At 42.7% G+C, this 26,681-nt stretch overlaps 1 protein-coding gene across 3 annotated transcripts in view; it reads left to right on the top strand.

Moving 5' to 3' along the window:
* UNC5D (unc-5 netrin receptor D) overlaps positions 1-26,681 on the top strand; it is a 1,240,412-nt gene that overhangs the window by 1,032,510 nt on the left and 181,221 nt on the right. For all 3 annotated transcript variants that reach the window (XM_069213807.1, XM_069213806.1, XM_069213805.1), the window contains one exon: positions 6,320-6,404. In XM_069213807.1, coding sequence (XP_069069908.1) covers positions 6,320-6,404 — 85 coding nt within the window. The remainder of the gene's footprint in view (positions 1-6,319; positions 6,405-26,681) is intronic.

Below are 26,681 nucleotides of genomic sequence, written 5' to 3'. Positions count from 1 at the left end.
ACGACCCTCTCAAAAGCCATCTGACTGAAATTCATGGCTAAATCACATAGATTATTTTTGTGTAAACTCCATAATAGAGCCTCAAGCGTCACCACCTTCATACACTAAAATAGTGTCAGCTCAGACAAAACCATATCGGCTTGTCCTGGCTCTCGAAGAAAGCTGTATATCTACCGCGTTTCTGCAAGTCAACAGCTCAAAAATAGAATATCGCGCAGTCACGTGGTGCCTGTCAAACTCCACTGCCCCCAGCGGAACCTCTCACTAAATGCAGATAAGCACCTCTCTGAACAAGAAGCCAAATCCCTCATGTTGCCATGGTGGCGTCAGAGAGCCCCGAAGGAAGGACTTCATGGGTTGCGCGTAGAGCGTGAATCATCACAGTAAATGTGTACTTTTTTCCCCTCACTATTATTTACTTAACACACTGTCAACAGTATTTGATCTGAAGACAGGCACGCGTCTGATAGAACCCTTTAAGGGACTGCTTTTGCACACACTGTTGAGTGCGAATTTCTATTAAAGGACTAAAATGAAGCGCGAATTTTGAATGTGTCGCTCTAACGAAAATAAGGCAAATATTAATATCAATTCTAAAGTGAGTAGAAAAAAAGGCCAGTGTCCACACTTAGGCCCAGATTTAAGAGCACCTAGCTCCATTCCAAAGCCACATTAGCGTAATTTTTTTGACGCTAAGGTGGCGTTGGAAGGCCATAGAAGCCGCACCATATTTACAAGGTGGTGCAGTGCTTGCATTGCGCCACTTTGTAACCCCTTGCGCCACATAATGAATGGAAGGGGGGCATTCCGGCGTTGGGGGGGGGCAGAAAAAATTGGCACAAATAAATCTAATAGATTTCTTTGTGCAATTTTTATCTGCATTTTTAATGCCTGCTAAGAGCAGATGTTAAAGGAAGGCTCCCATTGTTTTAAATGGGCCTCTGGGTGCTTTGCAGCATTAACATCAAAATATTTGACACTAATCGTGCAAAGCATCGGACTAGCATAAAAAATTACGATGCTAGTACCCCAGACTACCACCATGGTGCACCGTATTTTAAATACGGCGCACGCATGGTGGAGTTAGGGGGGCAGAGGGGCGCAAGAAAAGTGACACTGAACTAGGTGCAGAACCACTTTTCATAAATCTCCCCCTTAGGGCCATATTTACAAGAAAGTGGCACATCACAAGTGATGTGCCACTTTCCTGGCGGCCCCCTTGCGTTCACTAATGCCACTATGCTAGCATCGTATTTACAACATGTTAGGGGCAGTGGTGTAATTTTTTTGATACTATTGTAAAACTATACTGGATTAGCATAAAAAAATAACACTAATCCCGTGTAGTATTAAGAGGCCCATTGAAATAATGCGAGCCTCATTTTAACGCCTACTTTATGCAGGCATTAAAAATGACGCTGGAAATGGCACAATGGAATCTTGCAGATTCCATTGCACCATTTTTAGAGACCCTCTAATGAGGGAATGCGCCCTTTGCATACATCATGCATATATTATGCATGATGTGGTGTAAAGGGTTTACAAGGTGGCACAAACCTAGTTTGCACCACCTTATAAATATGGCGCTATGGCCCGTTAGCGTCACATTTGTGGCAAATACTTTGCCGCTAATGTGGTGCTAAGAGGCACAAGGGCCTTGTAAATCTGACCCTTCTTGTGTTATTACCCACTTAATATTGGAGGAATTGTCCAAATGTGTTTGCGCGATCACAGCAAATGTTTCTTTTTCTGACCATGCTCCCCTTAAAAGGCAGCGATGCACATCATTGTTTAATCCCTAATTCCAATTTACATACTCTGGGGCATATTTACAAGCCCCTTGCGCCTCCTTGCGCCACATAAGCATAATTTTTTTTACGTTAATGTGGCATTAGGTAGGCATTTCTGATGCTCCGTATTTACAAAGTGACACAATGCTTGCATTGTGCCACTTTGTAACCCAATGCGCCACATTAAGCCTGCGCCAGGCACAATGTATTCAAGGGGGGCACTCCGGTGCTAGTGCAGTGAAATTCACAACATTTCACTGCACCATTTTTCCATCATTGTTAACGCCTGCTCAGAGCAGGCGTTAAAATGACATCCCTATTATATTCAATCAGGCCTCCCTTTGATATGCTGCACTAGCATCAAAATGTTTGATGCTAGTGTAGCAAAGTGCCTTAATAGCATAAAAAATGTTGACGCTATTGTGCATACGACCGCCATGGTGCGCTGTATTGTAAATATGGTGCAACCATGGTGTCGTTAGGTGCTGGTAGGGGGCACAAAAAAAGTGGTGCATCATCTATGATGTGCCACTTTCTTGTAAATATGCCCCTTAGTATGGGAATCATTTTACTTAGAGCACTAATAGGCATTAAACAAAGCTATTTTCAAATGAAAACCCTTCACTCAGTCAGTGTGGAAGGTTGGAGCACTTTACAACACTTACTGCGCCATATCCTCCTGCGTCGTCCAGGTCTTGTTTGGAATTGTAAAGAAGGCACTGCAAATGTTCGTGGCCAGGGACGGATTGGCAAACCCAAACCAGCCCTGGTAAACATGCTCAAACCAGCCCTGCTGCTTTTGTCTCCCAGCCCAGTCTCTCTCTTTCCATGCATCCCTCCATCCGTTTTCTCTGTTCTCTCCTCTCTTCTACCTCTCTGATCAATTTTACCCTACCTTTTCCCCTCCCTCTAGCTTTTTTACTCTCTCTGGAAGACTGCCTGGACCTGCTACAATTAACATAGTGGAGCTGTGGAAAATAGCAGAGGCACCATCAGTGGCCTTTGGCTTTCAAAACTGGCTCCAATGGCTCCAGTCCACCAGAGAAATGTTGATTGAATAAAAGGCCTGTCCAGACCTGTTTATGGCTACCCACTAGCTACAATTGTTTAAGTGTTCACCTGACACACCTATTGGAATTCCACAACTGCTCTTCCAAGTGGCACTTACAACTACAGAGCACCAGCAGTTGTTGCAAAACTTCCAAAATGTTTTTGAATCACCAGCAAGTTTTCCATGCATAGTTTCAGCTTTTGTTTCCGTGAACATTCTAACTCACACACACTATTTGTGAATCAAGTGTCTTTAAGTTCGAGGTCACAAACAATCAAAGTCTTCTTTACCACAATATGCCTCAGATAATTTTAGTTCAAAATTCAAATTGAATATTTCTTGGCATAACTAAGTATTCTGTGACATTTAACAGAGCAGAAGAAGTCTCCGGTTTTGGATCCTATATATAACAAGCATTGGCAAAGCCAGTAGGTTTCAACGTGGGAGAGCTAGAGGCTTTGGCAATGCCTTTTAGCCATGTTGTAAAGCATTAAAGCATTGCTGTTGTTCAGCATGAATAAAAGTTAGTGGCATGGCATACAATAGAGTAGGGTAGAGCAAAGTGGAGTACAATGGCATGAACGGAGGGTCGCTATAGAAAAGAGTGGCGTAGAGTGGTGTGGAGTAGAAGGGGAGTGGCGAAAAATAGAGTGGGGCAGATAAGAGTGGAGTAGAGTGACTCAGAGGGGCATAGAGCAGAGTGGCATTAAGCAGCATGGCAAAGAGTGGTGTAGAGTTACGTAGAGTGGCATAGACTAGTATGGTGTAGAGTAGAATGGCATAAAGTGGATTAGCAGAGAGTGACATGGTGTAGAGTACAGTGGCATACAGTAGAGTAGATTGGCTTACAGTAGAGTAAAGTGATATAGAGTGGAATGGAGAGGCCTAGAGTAGAGTGGCATAGAGTGGAGTGGCGTAGAGTAGAGTGGTGTACAGTAGAGTGGCATAGAGTGCAGTGGCAGACAGTGGAGTGGTGTACAGTAGTTTGAAGTGGCATTGTAGATTGGAGTAGCGTAGAATGAAGTGGAGTGGCGTGGAATGAAGTGAAGTGCCATGAAGTGGTGTGGCATGGAATGAAGTGGCATAGAGTGACGCAGAGTAGACTGACACAAAGTAGATTGGCTTAGTGTGACAGAATACAGTGGCATAGACTGGGGTGTCGTTGAGTAGAGTGGCATAGAGTTGAGTGGCATGGAGTGGTGTGGAGTAAAGTGGAGTGCTGTAGAGTGGAGTAGTATAGGGTATTGTGGCAAAGAGTAGAGTGGTGTAGAGTAGAGTGGTCTGGAGTGGCATAGCGTAGAGTGGTGTAGAGTATCTTAGAGTGGCCTACAGTGGCATTTTGTGGAGCAGAGTTATGTAGAGTAGAATGGTGTAGAGTAGAAATGCCTGGAGTGGAGTAGAGTAGAGTTGTGTCAAGTGGTGTGGTTTAGAATATAGTGGCGCAGAGTGATGTGAAGTAGAGTGGCATAGAGTAACGTGGCATAGAGTAACATGGCATAATGTGGAGGGGTGTCAGCTAGAGAGATGTAGATTATAGGGACACGGAGTTGAGTGGCATAGAGTGGTGTAGAGTAGTACAGTTGTCAGTGTCATCTTTGGAGATGGTAGATTGGGTAAAAGCAAAATAAACACGCATTTGCAATGCAACGGGTCTCGCATTTCTCCGAGTTAGAGCTATCAGCAGTTATAAACTCCCAACCGGCCTTGTCTTGCCACATTAAATGGCAAGAAGAGCACGATTGTGCTGCTACTGTTCACTCGTAGTGAAACCTATCGGCAAAAGTGCAATTATCTACATAACTGGCAAAAGTGCAATTAACTATGTAACAGGGTCGATGTCATGCAAAGTGCTCGACTTCTGCCAAGCGAGATCGCACTGCGAAAAAAGATAAAAAGTAGTCCACAAACCGGACGGAAAAATATGCATTTTTTCAGTACTAGGTCGCTGCACTTGAGGAGTGCTAACCACCGGAAAAGGCATGACGTATGCATGCCTTCCAATGATTAAAGCAAGCAGGTTTTAAAAGGCAAGCCCACAAACCAATGAAAGACACTGAGGTGACATGGACGGGGCACTCAGCCCATCTCTAACTACTAAAGTATCTCGCAAGCGATACACATGCGCAAGCGCATGCAACACAGGCTTGACCCTAAAAAGAAGCCATATGCCTGTGTTAAAAGTAGGAAAGTGCATCACAAATCCAGGAATTATACCAAAACACTTATAAAATAGAAAAAATTGTGAGCTGCAAAACGATGAGGATGAACAAAGATGAAGAAGAACACATGTACTTGGTAAATGCTCTAAGGGAGAAGCTAACATGTAAAAGGAATAAAGCCTACAGGAGCTAAGCAACTGAAAGACTGCAAATAAGAGTGACAATAAAAACAACTAATGGCATGCCTTGGGCGGTTGAACGCCCACTGAATTGCAAACAATACGTCCTGCAGCACATTGTATGTGTTGTGTAGGCGAGATATAAAAATGTGAAGGATGCATTGAAACCTGAGTGGTTATATGTATATATTTGACTATTTACTAGCAGCATATAGCTGTTTAGGGATGCATATGTGTAAATCTGTTCACACCTACAGATTCCTCACTTATCTGTGGATGCCTGAGTGGAAAAGAACAACCTTTAGTATGTATGCTTGTAAGCTCCCATACCTAGTCCAGATTGAGTCCTTTAATAATAGCTCTGCACTAAGAAGTCATATCGCACCCCCCACCCTAGCCTACAGATTAATTTCTGACCCCTCACATCGTTCAATGAATGATTACCTGCTGGCAAAATGATCAACAACCTCCACATATGGAGACCATGGTTTGTAAACTCAGTTTCTGGCTTGAATCTATGGTATGGCCTTTGGAGAACGTGCAAGCATGCTATAGTCAGGGCCACAGGAGATATGAGGCAAGAGCAAACCAAATTATGTTTCTTGGGGAAGGTTATGTAGCTTAATCCGGCACATGTTGTGATATTTCATTATTTTACATTTCTTTATACTGTTTGGGCAAAGGTTTTACCTTGTTACTACCACTTTAACATCCAAATGGAGTAATACGCAGTTAATGGGTGACCAGTCAACCTTTGCAAAGGGTCTTCCATGGCGCTGACATGTTGCCACACTGTTAGAATTCTTTTGATCCAATTTTAACTAGAAACAAATATTTTTAAACTAAAATCTGCTAATTATGCAGCAGACACTTGATTTTATGGATTATGTGATAAATTTAGCAAATCCATAGTTATGTGGAAACACCACTACTGCAGAATCATATAATCCCAGTGAGCCTGGCTATAGTGGCTGTTCAATTTAACAACAATATTTTTTAAAGCAAGTCAAAGCCTAAAAACATGTTATATATTTAAGATATGTTATAACTTTGTAGTGAAGCATTTACCTCGCATTGGCCATCTCAGTAAGCTGCTACCTGATAAGGTGCTGACTTAATGATGCTCTTGTTGTATTTCAGGAGTCAGCCTACTGATACCACTAGGAGCAGTACCAGAGGAGAGCTCCTGTGAAATGTACATGTCCATCAACCAAGCAGAACCCAGGTGAGGTGAAGACACTATACATGCACAACAACCATTTGTTATTTTTTGTTTAAGACTGACATGAATGGTCATGTAAAGCATTTGGGCTTCTTGGACAAAGTTGTCTTAATAACCTGAATTGTGCAGTGAGGTGTGAGGGTTGCTCCATCACCCGTTGGTGGCATGTCCATAAATTCAAGGCTTATCCGAATATTGTGTTTTGATTTTTCTCTGCAAAAATGGGGTCTGAAGTTTGGGGGTGTATATGGTATTCTCCTTTCAACTATTTTAACCATTAAGATGATAGCTCAGTGGGATGAGAAGCTACACAGTGACTGGCAGATCACTACAATAAATCCTTGAAGGGCTTATCCTTCTTCCGTCTGAAGGTAGCTCAATTTCTACTAGCAAGTTGGTGAAGAATGGCACTCTTTAATAAAGAGACAAGACACAATAAAGTTTGTGGTGTGCGATTTATATATGCCAATTGTTAATCTTTACTAAATCAGTAGAGTCCACTCGGGAGACTTTCCTGGAGCTTTGCACATTAGTTAAATTATCTTACTTTGAATAGCTTTCTTAGGAATACTGTATGTCTGCATTGTTCATGACAAGTCTAATCTCAAGGCATGGTGTAAGAGTCTTTCGTATCCTGAGACAACTGTGAATCATAGTTGTAGAAGTGAATCTTGCCAATGAGTCCACATTTGCGGGCAAAGGAAGTAACCTTGAGGATCACAGTGCTAGACATCAGTTCAAAGGAATTGGAAAGGTGGACCACCTTGCCTTAGATCAGTGATACTGGAAGTATGGCCCGGACCGCATGTGACTCTTAAGACCTACACATGCAGCCCCACAGCAGAACTGCTGTTCACTTGATCAAGCAGTGACATTCAGAAAGATGTTAATTAATTTGGCAAGAGTTTATTTATACTATCTGAAGTAAAAGAGAAGAAGCAAATAAGGTGTCCTGACCACTTAACTTTAGATTCACATTAATTTTTAAAGATATTTTACAACAACCATGGAAAAATAAGAAAGTCTCTTCAAAATTCAAAGAAGTGTATTTCATTAACATGCAGATGCATTTCACCTTACTATATCACATTTTATCAGTGCAGTCAGAAGTGTTTTTAAAACTGATAGTTTTAAAAAATGAACTTAAAAACATTCAGGACTCCACCCACCCTGACAGAAATGGCAATAGTGAAGTAAAAGGCAATTCAGTTGTCACACAGAACCTTCTGTGTGGTCGGAGTTATTGCACATGGACAGCATTATAGTTTATTAAATCAAACACAAGATTAGATTTTGTACAGTGGATATCCTGAATTTGTATATACCAAGGTGCTCTTATATTTCGTAATGAACAAAACGGAGGAAAAGTGAAAATCGACATTTGTCTAGGATCACACAATTTGGTCAAATGGGGAAGCCAGGATAGAGCCCATTTTTTCTCATTTCACATTGCACAATTCTATTTTGTTTAACTTTAATAATCAAGTTACTTCCTTTTTACAATTGAATCATCCAAGCTAGCAATAGTGCCCACCTTAACCCCTTCCCCTCACAAGGCCCTACTCCCACCGAGCTGGCATCAGTGCGGCCGTCAGGCACACTACAGACCACACTTTGCGGCCTCTGGCAAAATGTTTGCGAGTACCCATGCCTTAGATTATTGAGTAAGGGGACCACCTGAGAAAGTGCCTCAACAAATTGAATGAAATGACCATCAATGTTAACCAAATTTGTTGTCTTACATCAATGTTAATAAGCGTCGGGAAATGTTTAGAGCCCTGTGGGACGCCACAGAACACCAATATAGGCGTACGTGAAAAGAGCGGAAGCACCGCACTCTGAAGGCGATCAAGGTCATTAGACTCACGGTGGCATCTTCTCTAGCCCAGCTTCTCTTCAGGGGGACTGTTCATTCAAGAACTAGCCCAACTTCCCTAAACTCATTGCGCGTCTGCAGGTCTCATATACACACTTACCGCATCCCCACGATTTGCTGAAAGAAAGACTCCTTTATAAGCGCGTGCGACAAGTTTTTACTGCGCTAATTTCCTCAGACTCAATCGCTGCACGCCTCTTTAGTCTCAGCTCTTTTTCTGTGTGGATATTCAGTCATTAAGACTTGAAAACACTGATGCGCCGGCTGTTTGAAAAACCATTTATTGCAAAAGCCTCAGCCTCAGCCGCACTCACTCTTGGACTGTCAGACTCCCTGCGAGCTCCAGATAGATATTTTAGCACTTCTGAAGAGAAAACAAATGCTTGGAGGAATACTTGCTTCTGAAACAGATGGTTTAAACAGATTTTGATTGCCACGTTCCCGGCCAATTTAGCTTGGAATGAATATGCTCATTCTGGGCAACATTGCTGGACGTGCGCGCGTCTTTTCTCAGGCCTGGCGAGGTCAGGATATATTCTTGAGGTATTGAGTGAAAATGTGAGACAACATGGAGGCGGATCATCCGAGCTCAATTCGTGAGCCGGCTTCAGAGAACTGTGTGTGACCTGAACGTTGAACGTTTGAATCTTAGCAAATCTCACTCAGATATTTATCTTTCCGAGGCCGATGAAATATGTGACTACTGAGTTGAGTAATAACAAGGTATTTCCATTGCTTAGGTCCCACAGTTTGGTTTTAGCACAACAAACATAAAAAATGGTGATATTATTGTTTAGTGTAAAATCGATGCTTAATTTCCGATAAATAAATAAAATAATTAAGTTTAGGTGCCCAAGCTTGTCTTGGGACCCTGCCTCCACTCCCACCACTGTTGTGGACTACTTCCACCTTCTTCCACCAATTGTATCATAGTTGTGGCTACTATTGGGCTACTTCACTCAATTTTGACCTTTTAGCCAATAGGCAAAACCACTTCCTATGTTCAAACTTGAAGGCTCATGCTCACTGCCTAACAAAGAAAAGCAAATTCATTATCGTAGATTTAAAGTGCTACTTCCTAAAAGGTCTAGTATTGTGCCCCATGTCCAGGTCTCGTACTCTGTGTGTACAGTAAGCTCTCTTCATCTGGCACTCGCCCCCCCTCCCCTACATCAGTACCACATATTGACACAAAAGGCCCCTAGTTATACTTAGTGTCCATTCTTCCTCACCACTCCTTTGCCATCACTCTGGGAGAGTAAAAGTGAGATGCATGTTTCCCCGCTGGCCTGTGCGTAGTCAGTCTGAAAGAGTCAGCCCAGGTTGGTGTAAGTCCAAGGTTTGTTGTTTCTCTGGGCTGTGCTTTGCGTTAATCACACCACAGCACCAGTGGCTAGTGGCCAAAACTGAATTGTTGCGATGACACACTCAGTTACAATGCCACCACCATGTCTGTAACCATTCGTTCATCGCAGTACTAGGTAACTGCCAGTGTCATGGACTCTTAACCACTGGCCGTAAGATGTTTACCAGCTCCTGCCCTGCCCTTACTATAGTGCTGCTGTGCCTGACCCACAACAGTTGGCCTGCGCTATTTGGTGCTGCCAGCGTCTGCAGTACAGTTACTAAAGAGGTTGTGGTGAAGCTTTTATAGTGAGTCCACTCACCCAATCCTTATCTGGGGAGAGTAAATATGGGACTATGGCCTTCAGCCAGCACCAAGCAGTTCTTCCGATGCACAGCAATGCTCACTCTTCAGGATGTGGATGTGGGCGCTGGGTAAGGAGAGGGCAGACTTTTCGTGCCTCTGCATGGCTTGTGGCAGATGCACATGTCGTACTATCAGGCTGAGGCATGCTTAGCACACAGGTTGGGTAGGTAACCTAGTGGCAGGCTAATTGGTCAGAGCAGGCATGGCACTAAGATAGCAGTTGTGGGAGGCTACAACATGTAGGAAAATTAAATGAAAAACCCAAATACTGCTCATGACTCATGGCCCAAGCTACCACATAGCCTCCTCAGAGTTTATTTACCCATTCAACAGTACTTATCAAACTAGTAGTGATAAGCCAAAAAGTACTTCAAACCAGTCAATAACGTTTTTCACGTCTTTACCTTTGCACAATAGTACCACATCTGAAATCCAAAGTGCATTGTGGAATTAATGAAAAGAAAATTGATGTCACGCACAAAAGTATAAAGCCAAGCCAGCGCCACTATTGCAATGCTCTGGTGTGACATCTGTCGGTCTCTGGCCCTGAGAGGTGAAACCAAAGGACAGCCGAGGCCTAACACCCACAGGATGGGCATTGGAGTGCTGGTGGGGAGTAATAAGTGTTGGTGCAAACACCACCAACCACCAATTCAAATTAAATACATCACGTAGGAAAACAAACGAAAGAGGATTGTTTGTCCTTACTGGCATATATTCTGTCAAAAATTGGGAAATGCAGAATCCAAAGGAGCCTGATTTTCTCACCGATTTCCTGAATGCACAGGATTCTAACTTTTAAATTCCATTCTACACCGCCAAGCATAAGCAGTAGTTGGCCATTTCCTTCAAAGTGGTCGGAGATTACACTGTCCAGTTGTCCTTTTTGAATAATAGGATACCTGAAATAGGTGTACATAACTGTGTCAGCCAGCTAGTTCCACCAGAAGAATCCGCCTAGGAGCAGTTTGATCTAAAGATAACAAAAAAAACAGCCACTGTTGGCCACTTATCATGGCTGGAGACCTGGCTCAGTTTCACCCACTTTACTTTGCAGCACAGGATGTGTTTTGATTGTGCCTGGGAGTGCATTACTCCGCAAAGCCACACTACGTGGAGTTCTGCAAGCGGTGGAGTGCATTGGGTCACTGATTTTTAGTGCCGGGTGCTTGTCCCAAGTTGAAAAATCAGTGCATACTGCACCATGCGCAGCACAAGAGGGCACTGCTTCTTTTCTGCCGCTCGAGTAGATGTTCTACTCAAGCGGTAACTTCCTCAATGCGAATGGAAGATTCCTCAACGCGGGCGGTAGCAACCATCCCCGACCACCCGCGTTGAGAAATCTCACTGGGAGGTGGTGATTTTCCTCGCTCGCGCTCACCAACCTAATGTTGGTGAGTGCGGATGAGGAAAAAACTCTGCTCCACTCCGCAGAGTTTTTTGGAACTCTGCACGGAGTGGGGAAAACTCCTCAAACTCTGTAAGCAGAGCAGAATTCCCCACCCACTGCTAGTTTTGATCTAAACAGTGCAGTTTGTTGCTAAAGCTACAAAATTCAGACTTCATTAAGAGCAATATGATTACTTAAGATTTCATGATATGGTGTATTCATCCTAATGGGGGATTTAGACCATGGCATGTGACACACTGGCCCACCAGGTTGTAAGAGACCCTAGCCTTCCTCCTGCAGAGAACTTGCTTTCTGTAATCCTAGAAACCCACTTGTCTGGTGGAGATCTTTGTGTCTTCAGTGCTTCTGTTGATGTGTTGAAAGTCATGAATGCACAGGTGAATGCTGAGCAGGTGTCATGTTTGTTTAACTCGCTTGGGATTCAGTTCTTGGTTTTGTGCGTCAAACTCCAGAGTGAGAGCATGTTTTGGAAAAACAAAAACAAAAAAATTTCCTGATACACAGAAGTTTTTTTTCCTCCTCAGGAGACCATTCTTTATTTTCCCTGATGAGTCTGCCAAGCCACACATGGCAAAAACAGGTAGGGAAAATCACCAGTGGTAGCTGAACCCTAATTAAGGCAGAAATACTTCCTCTTTGGCCTATGGCTCTGTGGCATATATCTCAAATGCTGTTGTTGCAAAGCCAGCTGAGGTAACACTTCTGTATTGTAATAGGTGGGAGAAAAATGAGTTTTAAAGGGTGGGACGTTTGCTAAATTGCATGGACCTTTATCAAACTCTAAGTGAGACTACTAGGATAATGCCACACATATCAGTACAATGGAGTTTCACCCTCCTCAGCATTAACCAGTTGGCTTCCCTCTCCGCTGCTGTTGAGGTTCTCACGGTCCTCTAACAGGGAAAACATCCGGAGCAATGATCACATTATTAACGCAAGTGGAACTATGCTTGCGTTAACAATGACTCCCTTTTTCTCTGCCTTAACCACTCAAGTACTGAACAACACACATGCGTGGTTAAGGCAGAGAAAAAGGGAGAGTGCATCAAGAGAGGACACGGTCAGGTAAGTGGGTCTGGGACAGGGTTGGGGGTAGTTTGTGGTGGTGAGGGGTGGATTAAGGGCTTAGGGTGGGGTGGGGGGTCAGGGTAGTTTGTTTTTTTAGGGGCAGCGGTGGGGGGATTAGGGTACTTCTAGTTTTTAGGGGTGGGGGAATCTAAGCAGTTCGTTTTTAGGGGCGGTTGGGGGGTTAGGTAGTTTTGTTTTGGGGTTGGGGTCAGGGTAATTTTGTTTTTGGTGGTGAGGGATCAGGGTAGTTTGGTTTTTTTGGGGTGGGGCTGGGGGGATTGGGGTACTTTTGTTTTTAGGGGTGGGGTGGGGAGATCAGGGTAGTTTTGTTTTAAGGGACAGGGTGGGAGGTCCATCATTTTGGGTGTGGGTTGGGGAGGTCAGGGAACAGTTTAGGGCTCAGGTTGGGTGGGAAGTATCCGGGGTAGTTTTGTTTTAGGGGTGGAGGGTCAGTGTAGTTTTAGAATCAAGGCAGGGGTAGTTCTGGGTCTTAGGGCAGGTGGGGGGGTCGCATGCTAGAAACACATATGCCGTTCCCACACATGCCTTTACTAGGCATGCTTTTACAATGAAAAATTGTTGTAAAAACATGCGTGGGAAAGGCATTCATGGTAACAACGTGGTTGTTGTTCTGACCGCGTTGTTCAGGCATACATGGTTCCAGCATTCGCTGTTCCATTATACATTCCTCTAACAGGTATTTCTACTTCAAGTTGCTGAAACAGAACCTGGAAAGTGTCTTTCATCCTCGTATGGCATCGAGGCACTGGGAAGTGAGCCAAAGAAAATCACTGAAATCTAACCACAGTGCACCCAACTACACATATTAGGCACAAAAAGTCCTAGCCTCTCGCGTCATGAAATATTTACACCTGTTTTAGACATTACAGCAGATAAATGGGAAACAATGTGCTCAAACAGGTGTGCTATTCAGTGTATGTGCTCTGTTGAACATAGTGCACTCCTTTGCATGGGAATTTACTCCCAAATGGTGGTAACTACCAGTGCAACTTCAACACAACAGAAGCAAACACAAATTGCACTGAACTTCTAAATGCACAGATGTTGAAATGGGAGAAAATACTATTTGCGCCTATTTTAATACTGGCAAGTGAATCTAAAAGAGCTCATTCTTTCCAAAATAAGGAAAGGCAGGAGGAATTGACACATGGACACATTATCTGTTTAGCGTACATAAACGTTGCAAATGTATGTTCTGACCATGTAACTAGGCTGCAACATTAGGCTCTATATAACGCACTGCGGGCAAATAGCGCAGCAGAATTTAAATCTATTTTCACTGAGCAACATTTGTATGGCATTGTTCTACACATATGCTGTTAATATGCCCAATGCATGATGCACTGTCACCTCCCTGGCATTCCACTGTATCGTTAAAACACTGACATAAACCTTCAATAAACAGATTCAAACAATAAATGGGCCTGAAGCCCAGTGGGCTTCTGCAGAGAGTTAAACAAAAAAAGAAGGAAAGGCAGGGCCAAACCTTATTTGGATTTTAGCCTCTGTTAGAACCGGGGTCTCTAGTGGGGAGGGGTATACACCCAGACCAGGTAGGGACTACCACTCTGGTCAGAGTAAGCTAGATATGCACTAAAAGATAACCTGTGCTCACCCTCTGGTAGCTTGGCACAGAGCAGTCAGGCTTATCTAAAGAGGCAATGTGTAAAGTATTTGTGTCACACACTCACACAGTAACACAATGAAAACACCACAAAAATACTCCAACCAGGGTTAGAAAATAGATTATAGTTGTATGAGTGAAATAAGACCAAAATGATGAAGATCCAATAAGCAGAACAGGAGCTATGTTTTTTTTTTTGTAAATCAAAAAGTTGTGCTTATAAGTCAGTAGCGCTTAGAAGTTACCTGAGGTCGTGCTGGACCGGGGAAAATACAAATTTCAGTCTGACTGCAATGGAGAGGGCAGGCCAGTTACAGGACTTGTGTAAGTCCTGCTAAAAAGGTACCTTGGATGGGGGGAGCATAAATGTCGAAGACTCGATGCATGGAGCAGACAAAGCGATGCATCAGCATCCATCCCCTACATGGAGTTGATGCGGTGGTTCTGATCCACGCAGCCAATGAAGGCTTCATCGACAAACCGCTTTGTGAAGCAGGCAATGTATCTTCCCCGATCCACTGAGTCCGTCATTGATGAGCCGTGCAGTCTGTTGAAGCAATGTTATTGAGCAGCAGCTGTGTCGGCATCGAGGGGTGATGCGTTGGTTCTGATCAGCCTGAAGTCACCAGTGCGTCGATTCTGGCGGATCAGCAAAGCAGAAATCACTTTCTAAGGGCCCAGGACTGTATTAGCACCACTTGGCCGGGCAGGACTCACAAAATGCAGAGTCCTGGTACTGTTGCAGGGTTGTTGGAAGTCTTTGATGGTCCTGAGACATCAGAACAGGAGGCAAGCCAGCAAGCTCCTGGAGTTACTCTTAGTTCAAGTGAGATTGGACCAGTCCTTGTCTTTGGCAGAGCAGAGATCATCAGGAGGCAGGGCAGCCCAGCAAAGTACAAAGCAGTGCTTCCAGGGCAGCTTTCGAGCAGACTGGCAAACCTTGTACCACAGAAGCTCTTCCTCCTGGGAGAGTTCTTCACAGGTCCAGTATTGTACTGTCTTGGTAGGGTCAGAGACACAGTACTTATACCCAGTTGTTTCTTTGAAGTGGAGTGACTTCATAGGAGGCTGTTGAAGTGCACCGGCCCCCATTTCTTCCCAGCCCTGACTCCAGACTGTCAATAGGGGGTAATCACCCCTTTGTGAGGGTTCAAGCACTGTCTATTCAGGCATAGGTGTCAGATCCTCCCACCCTTCATGCCCAGGAAGAGCCATTAGAAACAAGATGAATGCAGATGAGCACTCAGACTCACCTAGCCTCCTTTTGCTTGTGGCTGTCTAAAGGGAATTCATAAAGTGTTGTTGTCACCCACCACAGGCGTGTAGTGGATGCACACAGAGCTGTAAGAGAAGAGAAATGCCCACTTTCTAAATGTAATACATAACAACAATGGTCCAATCAGAAAAACCTATACTTGAGACAAGGCCAGAATACTCAGCTTATCCTGCTCATCAACAGTAGCCCAACCCCCTATGACTAGAAGTAGGTCAGATGAATTTATATCAATACAGCACACTGTATATATTGTTTTCAATACTTATCAAACACACACAAAGACATATAAATGCATAGATTTGATTTTTGTATTTAAATCAACAATATAGATACATTATTAATACAATCTTATACATGGTGCCTCAAACAGAGAACATCAGAGAAAAGCAAAGGAAGTGCTTAAAGAAGAAGTGTCCGTGAATGAAATTAAGTAGAAACAAAGACAAAAACATAAATATATCATAATCAATAAAGGGAAGCCTGCTAGTAACAATTCTTGAATAAAACAACATAAATGTAATCTCATCGAGAAAGGGTAACTGTTTTCATTATAATTACTCTTCGGTGGACCAGTGAACCAATCCAGGCTTTATACATATGTCGACGTTTCAACCAGGAGAAAGGCGAAAGGGACAGTTATAGCCTCACAAGTGAATCTTCATCAGGACTCAACTCAATAGAAGAAATGAGGGGAGCAACTTGGACTGATCAGTCCTGCGGTGAGGAAACTGCGGAACCAATTCATATGATGGGGGCCAGCATTATTGTATTAGTCAAAATTGTCCCCATAACTCTCTGCACAATGCAAACCAGTCTGTGCATTCATGTCAATAATTCTCTTTGTGATACATATGGATACTCCTTATCAGGAGACAGTGGGTCTCTGATTTTCCACAGCCTCTAATGCTGATAACATTCAGGCAGGGTGTGGATCATGACTGCTGAATACAGAGTATTGTGGCTCGCAAATATCAAAGACAAAATATCAAGGGAATATTGAAATATAAGTGTAGATTTTCAATGCCTAATTCCCCATCTATGCACTTTGATAGTATATATATATATATATATATATAGAGACATATATATATATATATATATATATATATATATATATCAATCATCAAAGTACAGAGAACGGAGTTAAGAATAGTAAATCTATGCTTCCTTATATGCACTTGCCTTGCAATATACCATCCATCAGTATTTTGTCAATAATATTAATATGCCACAGTATTCTTTTACAAGATATTCCAGAGCACAATCGACTGGCAGACATTGAAGCAAAGACTTACCAGCAGCAAATCTTGTTGATAAAGTTATGTCAATCTAGTAATATCTGCAGCAGCTGGTCACAGAATTAACCAGCACTTGTAATGCAATGGGTCTAGAACTATTAGCATTGTAAATTCCTAACTGGACTTTTCTTGCCACATAAATTGAAAATGAAAAGTAAAACAGTTGACAGGAGAAAGCCGATTCAAAGCACCACTGCTGCCATGAGCATGATCGCGAGAGTTGTGTGAATGTGTTGGCGCGTCAGACCTTAATAAGTAAACTTACAAGGGGACTCAAATAGGTTGATGAAGCTTTTGCCTCTCAATTAAGATGATCCCACCATAACTCCAGTACATGCAGATCAATAAACGATAATCAATCAATAACCTCAACAATCAGTGATAAGTAATCAATGGCGTCCGTAATTGTCACACACCATGACCTTTCAGTCATGAAAAACCACACGGTTAGTAAAAGTTAGAATATTTATTTCCCTATATTTACAATGCTATGGTCATGTAAATTAATCTAAAAATTAAATGATACACTTACAGAAACAATACTGGCTGTCCAAAAGGATGGAAGAAACGCAATCTAATCAAAGCTTGAACTATTACACATCGTAAGGTTACAGTGCAAATCAATAACAAGAACAATTGCGCAAACGATATCACATACATTTAGATTCAGCAAAGAAAAGACATCAACCGTTGTTCCCTATAGCAGATTTTCATTAGTGAAAATCCTTAACTAACACCAGATTTGCATCAGCATGTTGGGCTTCATGCAAAACAATTTAGTAAACACAAATTTGGAAAACATCTAACTACGTCTCTATCAAAACAGTGCATTTGGTACCTAGAAAGAAAAAGCAAACATGCATTGCAAGTCACATTTAGTAATTCATGTACCTCTCCTCAACTGGATCGGCTCGCTAAGATAGTCATCATCAGCAGGACATCAGTTCGGTCAGTAAGGCATCAGGATTCAGCATCAAAGTTCAGAAAACGCATAGTCTTTATGTAACTCGAAAGAATAGAGGTAAACCCTCAAGAAGAATAGAGAGAATGGCTTATGCACAATGGCAACTTCTTCCCAGTGCAGTTCTGTTAAGTAAAATTTCCTAAAGCTAATTCCCAAGTCCCGATGGGTCAAGGGATCGCATGTTCACAATTTGTCCAATAAAACTAAAACTTCAAATATATGAATTCCACCACTACTCCATTCCCATGTCGCTGATTAGCTTCTCTTGTAATGTCCTCATCATCCGGCTCAACAGGTAACAATATTGTTGCAGCTTATACTCCAGTCAGTGTCTCCATTGTTCCCCTCCTGAGAAAGTCAGTCTTACACATATTACACTCATAATGTTACATTTAACAAGAACAGCATCTTCTAGCAGGAGGTTCGCATGAGAAAAACGTTTAGCTACAAGCACATTTAGACAGTACAGTGGAAAATTACAGTTTAATTCTCTGAACAGCCATTTTAATAAATGTTAAGAAATATAGCTTGACATGAGGCTATGCAACTAGGCGAAGACCTCGCTAAGTTAAGGCCTACAATTAATAAAGCTAATACATAACCCTTAATATGACACACTACTACATTAATCAAACAAATGCTCAACATTTAATATTAATAAACCATTAATAAGTGCATTTCGTGAACATAGTGGGCACTCATAGAGATCACATTTTCAAATGTATGCATTATTGTTTTATGTTATTACATTTTTTACGCAAATCCATTACTCATAATGCATGAATACTCATAAATATTTTTATTAAAACACCTGCGCAAGCAATTGTCTAGAAAGTATAGCAGCTGGGATGAAAGGCAAACTGAAACCGGAAGAGAGGCCATTACACTCTGTAACAGGAGGAAGCATGTCATACTGTGATAACAGAAATGTTCACTTAGTTAAATCACCTAGGGAGGGAACTCAGCACAAAAAGGAGGGACATTTCACAAAATGTACCAATAACAATGAAGCATTTGAAGGCAACAAAGAATGAATACCAAGAGTGAGCTTGGTTAAAAGCCCATAGAGAGATTACAGCTTGCGCACTCAACCCTAAAAAACGATGTTTAGGATAACTAATTCAAGAAAATACACCCAGCTTCCAATTTTTCATCTATTCAGAGAACTAGCCACTATTGTGTACAAATGTGGACAGTCAGAAAACATGATTATTTGAAGAAAAAAATACATTTCTTGAAAAAAAACATGAAGGTCACAACTTTCTCACAGTAATTCACTCCTATAGCCATGCATGAATTTTTAAGAACTCTTAGCTATCATCATGCAAGGCAGTAAAACCCCAGTACCTTTACAGAACAAATATACAAAAAATATTAGAATCATTAGCACTACTACTTTAACAAGGTATGGTCATGCATCTGGCCAGAGGCCTAGGGTGAGTAAATAGCATTTTCTAAGTTGCCGCTATCAACTGTGGTGTGTTAAATGTTTGCTTAGTGGTATTGTGCTTATTAATGTATAAATTTACTTTTCATTTTCTTAACATTGTCTTAGGACAGACAAACCTGCCACACCATGGAACTGCTGGAAGATTGCATGAGTCCGTCAGAGCCTGCTTTGCTTTTTACCAAATGTATATGAAAAAATTGCCGTAAAATGTACTATTTGTTTCCATTTTTTATAAAAGTTTCTTGAGGGAAAAGCTTATCACATAAAGCCCAGCTCCCTGGATTCACTATCCAGGGCCCAATGGACTGAGCGCAGTCTGCCAGAGTTCAACTAGCCATTGGCTAGCTCCTCTATGACAATAGCTGTCTCTGGTGCCAGTACATCAGAGAAGCCACTAGATTGGCACAAGATGAGTGAAGAACCTGTACCTGAAGAACTACCAGTCAAGGTTAAGAAATTCCAGTGCTGGAGGAATCCATATCTACGGGGACACCATCACTGCCCACCCACAACATTTAAGGCAAAAATCCTGAGACAATGCATTTTCTTGCATATAGATCAGCAGTTCAAATGTGAATATCTCCGGAACCAATAATGCTACGAAGATGGGATTAAAGCTTCAAGAATGAGGATGATCTCCTCCATCTACCTCTTCAATTTATCATGTTAGAGGGTGAAACCAAGGTAAACTTCAATTACTATCGAGGTCTCTGTACTTTGCCCACTTTTCCCTGTATCATTAGCAGGGTCAAGGATGAATGAGGCTCACCCTGATTAGCAGGTGACAGCTTTTCCCAGGGACCCAGGTCAAACAGTCAATGTTGGTGGTAGAACCTTGATTAGATGGTCTAGAGTCCCGTAATTGGTGTAATCCCACAATGGATTCCACAGGTCATCGTACTGAATGTCCTAAATACTAAAGGCAAGGGGCTTATTTTGGGGGATTCACAGGTCTGTCTGGGGTGTCTGACATAAGTGGAGCACAGTTGGTGTTTTATTGCCTGTGGCCAAACATGTTACAGCTGGCTGCAAGTTTATATGTGAAAGTATCAGTATTTGACATTCTCCAATAAAGTTATTAATCCTAAACACAGGATCTGTAGCATAATTACTACTTAAAACACGTTCTGTGATGCCTGTGCTACCCACGCACAGAATCAATGCCCGGTACAGGTGCATTGACATCATTACTAAATAAATCAGAGGATATATTATATTCATCGTAGCCTCCAAATTCAGGCTGATAATATTGTGGCAAATTGACAATGTGCTTTCAGATGACAAAAATTGCATTCTTATTTTGTATGCTGTAAAGCTACACTTTTGAGTGCCAAACATTTTGACATGAAACTAAATTTGGCAGATTACGCCAATGTTCCGTGTGCCTTTTGCAGATACCTTGCTGCCACTCTAAACAAGGCTGTCAGTTCTATAACCCGGCAGTGCATTCCATTCCCATGACCGAGTGTTTCCTATGGCTAAAGGCTGATAAGAATAGGGGAGCAAGGTCCTATTGATCACCACAGACTGCAGGAAACCGGCCTAGGTATTGCACGGCTCCAGTGAGAGGTAAGCTACCTTCAAGAACATAACGTGATTTGGCTACTTGGCATGCACCATGCACTAGAGGACTCTGGCGACATCCACTTTTTACTCTTAGAAAGTGGAAACATATAACAAGCATTTGCAATGCAATGGGTGTCGTGTTTGCTGGAGTTAGAGCTATTACTGTTGTAAACTAGAGGACGAGCAGCAATGCATATGTGCAGCGGCCACCACCGCACATCTCAAGGGGAGGGTGGGATGGGTGAATGTGGATGGGGGAAATTTACAAAAAAAATGTTTTTTTCAAACGAGTGCGATCGCGCTGTGTAAAACCAAGCGAGATTGAAACCATACTGAAAACATGGAGCCTCATATGTTTTCAGTAGCTGGCCGGTGCACTCCAGGAGAGCTAAACACTGAAAAAGGCATACCATATCAATGCCTTTCACAAATGAAATCAAGCAAATTTGAAAAGGCAAGCCCACAAACAAATGAAAGTGATGGGTGTGACATGGGCTTGATTAAAAGCCCACCGAGAGATTACAACAGAGGCCAGAGCGCCTGCGTGCTCGACCCTAAAAAGGATTACAAGTGTATGTACATTCTTCTTTTTTTTTTAACACAAAAAACATGCATCAATAGTTGCTTTCAGCTCTTTGTTAGTGATGTTGGGTATGAAGGCATATGCCATTGCAGAGGGCACTTCACTGTAAAGTAAATATTCAGATCAAATGAAAGTTAGTATATTGGTGGTATACGCTATGGGTGTAAATCTGAATTGGAGGGCACTGGAGATCAGTTCCCATTTACAGTTCTGGTACCTTTTGAAAATGAGCTCCCCATGTAGGAACAATGTGAGGTTTTAGAGTGCCCCCCCCCTAATACAACACATATTTAAACAAGTGTATATACCTTCTTATTATTATTTGTTTAACACAAATACATGCATGAATAGTTGCTTTCAGCTCTTTGCAAACGCTATTGGATATGGATGCATTTCCCATTGGAAAAGGTATTTCAGATTTCAATTCATGCAAAAAACATATACAGTAAATATTCAGAGCAAATTAAAGCTAGTAAACTGGTGGTATTTGCTATAGGTGTCCGTCTGAATTGGAGGGTACTGAAGATCATTTCCCATTTGGATTTCTGGTACCTTTTGAAAATTAGCTCCCCATTCAGGAACAATGTGAGGTTTTTGAGTGCTACACCCTAATGCAACACACATTTAAAAAGGCAGTCTTCAGGCCTTTTGCAGTGAATTAGCATTACACTGATGGTGCTACTAGACTGCAGCCCTCCCTATCCTATAAGAAGCATTAGCTCTGATCGTCCTTGTTGAAACTAATGCAAGCGCTTTTACATGGGCTATATGACGTGGGGCCAGATATATCATTTTTAGAAATAGCAATTACCTAATGCATGAAAAACATAGGGGCATATTTATACTTTCTTCGCGCTGAATAAGTGTAATTTTTTAATGCTAATTCAGCGCAAAGGTAACTCCATATTTATATTTTGACACTAGACCAGGCTTGCGTCAAAATATTAGAATTAAAGTCATTTTTTGGATGTGTGAAACCACCTTGCGTCAATGAGATGCAAGGTAGACTTTCCAGTTCGAAAAATGACTCAAAGCCCCTAGCGCCCTATTAATCCTCCTGTCCAAAAATGATGCACAGGAGGGAGGCGGGCCTAAATAATGGTGCTAAGCCTGCTTAGCGCCATTATTTAACGCCTGGGACAGGGCAAGCTTTAGGGGACCCGTGGACCAGTTTCCATGGTCAAAAATCATGGAAAGACCCCACAGGTGCCCACCCCAAGCCCCAGGAACACCCACAACAGAGGGACACCACAGGATGAAGGACCCCATCCCAGGTAAGTAGGATAAGTGGAGGTAAGAATTATAAAAAAAAAATTAAGTGCCATTGGGGGCACTGTAATGGCCCCCCGCATGGCACTGGGCTAATGGCAATGCCCAGGGGACCTTTGTCCCCTGTGCTGGCCATTAGGGTGGTCGGCATGAATCCTGTCTTTTATAAGACAGGAGTCATGTGGTATGGATAGTTTTGCATCAGGAAATGACACTAGGCTGGTTAAAGGCATTTTTTTGTTGCCTCTAACCAGCCTACCGTAATTTTTTGGTGCAAAACCCCCATCCCCCATTCCGCCACCCCACCTGGCTAATGTCATTTTCCCAGATGTTAGCCTACCCTTTGCGCCGGCTTGCGGCATTCCATAAATCTGGCACCTGGCTGAGGCTTTGGAATGACGCTAGGTGGTGCTATACTTTTTGATGCAAAACTGTGTTTGTGCAGTTTTGCATCAAAAAGTATAAATATGGGTCATAGTGTTTCATTAAATGTTTCTTAATCTGTCACAAACCAGCCTATCTCATTAATATTAAAGAGGTTGGTTGCAATTTGGACCCATTAAGAAATACAAAAATCACCTAGATGGTGGCCTTCTGGCTTCAGCAGACCACCATGTCTGTGATTGCTTTTAAATGAAGCAATCTTTTTTTTAAAGCAACCCATTTTCTTTAAAGGAAAACAGAATGTGTTTAAAAATAGAAAAATTAAAAGTTTACTTTACATTTTTTAAGAGTAGGCAGTGGTCCGTGGGATCACTGTCAGCTCTTAAAAAGTACTTTCACAAACATTCATAAAGGGGAAGGAGTCCCTTGGGGACCCCCTCCCATTTGTGAATGGGTTACTACCTACTTGAAGCAGGTGGTAAAATGCAAATGTTTTGCAATCCCATTTCACTCACAAAACAATCTTACATACAGCTGAGATTTGATATTAGGAAGGGACACCATAACACTCACATTTCTAATACCGAATCGGTATGTATTCGCAATTCTAAACCTTGATTCGCTATCGTAACAAATCGCAATGTGGAAATCGTACATCCGAATTGGGTCGTTTGCGACTGGTAAAAAGCATGCTACATCTGGCCCATTGTATCTTACAGTGCTGCAACAACATCCATTGCTGCCCTAAGCCAGAAACAAAGAAAAGAAGCAGAACTGACAACCGTTTTGATTACACCATTGTGAGGTGGTTCTTCTCACAATGGGAAGCGATTAAGAGCAAGAGGATCGCAAATGCGCCTCAATTAAGGTTGCCATTGACGAGATAACAATGATGTGTTCGTGTTGCCTGATAGATACACGAGCCGCCAGTCCCCTGTTTCCAAGCACAGCGGTCCTGGAGGTTCCCCCAGATCTGATTGCTCATTGTGCAGGGATGGCGTAATTATCGTTTCTTTTATCGTTTTTTTGTTTGTGTGCCCGCATTTCTGCTGTTGCCAGCGTTAATATATGTATGACATGCCGTCTTCCCCACTCGTGGCTAATTGCAGCGTACAGTGAGAGACGTGTTTAATGTAAGTGGTTGTCCCTATTATTGCCTGTTGTATCTGTGTGAAAGGTGTTTTCGGGATACTCAAGTCCATATTCATTGTAAGAAATGACAACAGGGTGATCATGGGAGCAATTTAGTGGGATAGTGGACAAGCCACATGGACATCTAAACTTGCAAAAGTAGGCATCTACAAGTATTGAAACATGATTTCACGTAGGTTACTAATATTACCGCCACTGTTTTATAATGAGGGGTGAGTAGTGCACCAGCATGCAGTGCCTTGAGTAGAATGAAGATGGGTGGAGGGCAATGGGGAGGGGGCGTTGAATGGGGGCCGGGAGGAAGGGGATCTCTAAAAGTGCACTGACCAAAGAAGTGGAACCAGAAATCCTTTCCAGGAAACTCGGTCTGCGACATTAAGGGCGTGGCTTAAAATGTAAACTAAAATTCTGTGCTTCACAAAGCATGCTTTCTGAGCAGTGTATGAGTGTCTTTCTGGGTTTAATCTAGCCATGTTACGCAATAACAAACACATATACCTAAAACAAGCCAGATCGCGTGGCTTTGCTGAGGCTTTTTAGCTGTGTCAGATACATGAATAACAATTACAACTGCCAATGATGCGATCGCCCTTCTCTGGACTCTGCAGAGGGGCCAAGAAGTGAATGCACATCTACTGTGAGCACCTCTATGACCCACTGACAGTCACTGTGATGACCTTGAACTGCCTTCTGGATCAGCTTTTAGAGTTTTCAATCATGCACCGTCACGAACAACCACCCCCAACCTTAACCCACCCAGCCACCAGCAGGCGACTCAGTTCGAAGAATGCACTATTCAAGAGTCTATGTTGCATGGAAAAAAGTGAAGTGATCTATGTGAAATGCTAAGAGGGACTGCATCGATGACATGGCTTAACAACGTTTTAAAGTCATCTTTGAAAATATGAACTGTGTTTTTCAAGTAAAGGTAAACAACTGAATATAGAGCCCAATATGAACCTAGGTCAAAGTCTGTTTTTGCTATCTACCAGGTCTCAGACAGGGCAGGACCCACCGAACTTAGGGCCAGATGTAGCAAAGAAACATTTTGCGAGTTGCAAATAGCGAGTCATAGCGACTCGCTTTTTGCAACTCGCAAAATGTTCTGCAGAACGGTGTCTCAGACACCGTCTGCGAGTCGGTATGGGGTCGCAATGACCCACCTCATTAATATTAATGAGGTGGGTCGCAAATTGCGGCCCCATACCGACTATGGGCACTCACTGACATGGAGGCCTGCTGTAGTCAGCAAACCTCCATGTTCGTGACTGCTTTTAAATAAAGCAGTTTTTTTTTCTTTTAAGTGTAGCCCGTTTTCCTTAAAGGAAAACGAGCTGCACTTAAAAAAAAATCCGAAACCTTTAGTTTTGGTATTTTTTCAGGGTAGGTAGTGGTCCCTTGGACCACTACCTGCCCTGAAAAAATAATTTGGGGTCCATTCACAAAGAGGAAGGGGTCCCATGGGGACCCCTTCCAATTTGCGAGTGGGTTACCATCCACTTGAAGTGGATGGTAACTGCAACTCCATGGAATTGCATCCCACTGCGAGTTACAAATAGGAAGGGAACACCCCTTCCTATTTGCGAGTCGGAAATGCATTTTGCGAGTCGGAGCCGACTCGCAAAATGCATTTCTGAATGGCAAAGTGGCTTTTGCGCCTCGCAAACGGCGATTTTCGCCGTTTGCGAGGCGCAAACTCTTTGCTACATCTGGCCCCTGATGCCCAGACAGAACGCCATCTGCTTTGCCATGTGACTGTCACACTATGCACGTTAGACGGCACAACTGTTACAAAGTTGATAAAATAGATCATATACCTTAATGAGATGGTCAGAATAAGCAAGGCAGAGGGCTTGCAAAATCTACAGTAATGCAGAGGGACAAGCACACAGTTAGTTGAAAGTGTGTGCCTTTGTAGCAAACTTGAAGGTTTTTTGACCTCCCTAAAATAGCAGTGGCATGCAAAAGTGGTGTAGTTCAGACAAAGGACAGTCTGCACCACTGATGCTGAGTGTGCATTTGGCAGACTTGACAGATTGCAGTCCCTCCCAGCACTGGCACTGTATTTGTGAATGGTACCTCCATTTGAAGCAGTAATCCATCCAAACACTGAAGGTTAGCAAATTGGCGCTGGATTTCAAAGTTTGCAATTCCATGCCTTTCCTTGCACTGGATGGCTAATTTCAGGAAATGTAACAAACACTGCCAAAACCAGTGCACACAGGAGTTGCTCATTTGAAAAGTTGAAGCTCACGTATCATTAAATCGGGATGATACAGAATGAAGAAGGTGCACTCCTTACCTACAAATCGTTGTGCGGAAAGGTAGCGCACTTTAGAAGGATCAGTGTCCACAGTGGTTGCGATATCTGCACACTTGCAAAGTTTGGAGCACCACACACTTATTTGCATTGCATGTGTGATGCTAATTTCAGAATATGTAGGCTGCACCAAATGCATTAACAGCAAACGTTGCTCAGTTGGAGCTCACTGGCGTTTGGATCAGGGTTGGCTCCAATGACGAGGTGCAGTGTCCCCGAGTTGGATGCGAGACTGGCAAACTGCAACCACTGTAGCTTCACAACCCTAGCGCTGGAGACAGAGAAGGCGCTGTGACCCAACCGCAGC

Source organism: Pleurodeles waltl, chromosome 11 (genome assembly GCF_031143425.1).
Source record: "Pleurodeles waltl isolate 20211129_DDA chromosome 11, aPleWal1.hap1.20221129, whole genome shotgun sequence".
NCBI classification, from domain to species: Eukaryota; Metazoa; Chordata; class Amphibia; order Caudata; family Salamandridae; genus Pleurodeles; species Pleurodeles waltl.
The sequence above is the reverse complement of the archived record's forward strand: the minus strand, read 5'-3'. Positions and strand labels throughout refer to the sequence as shown.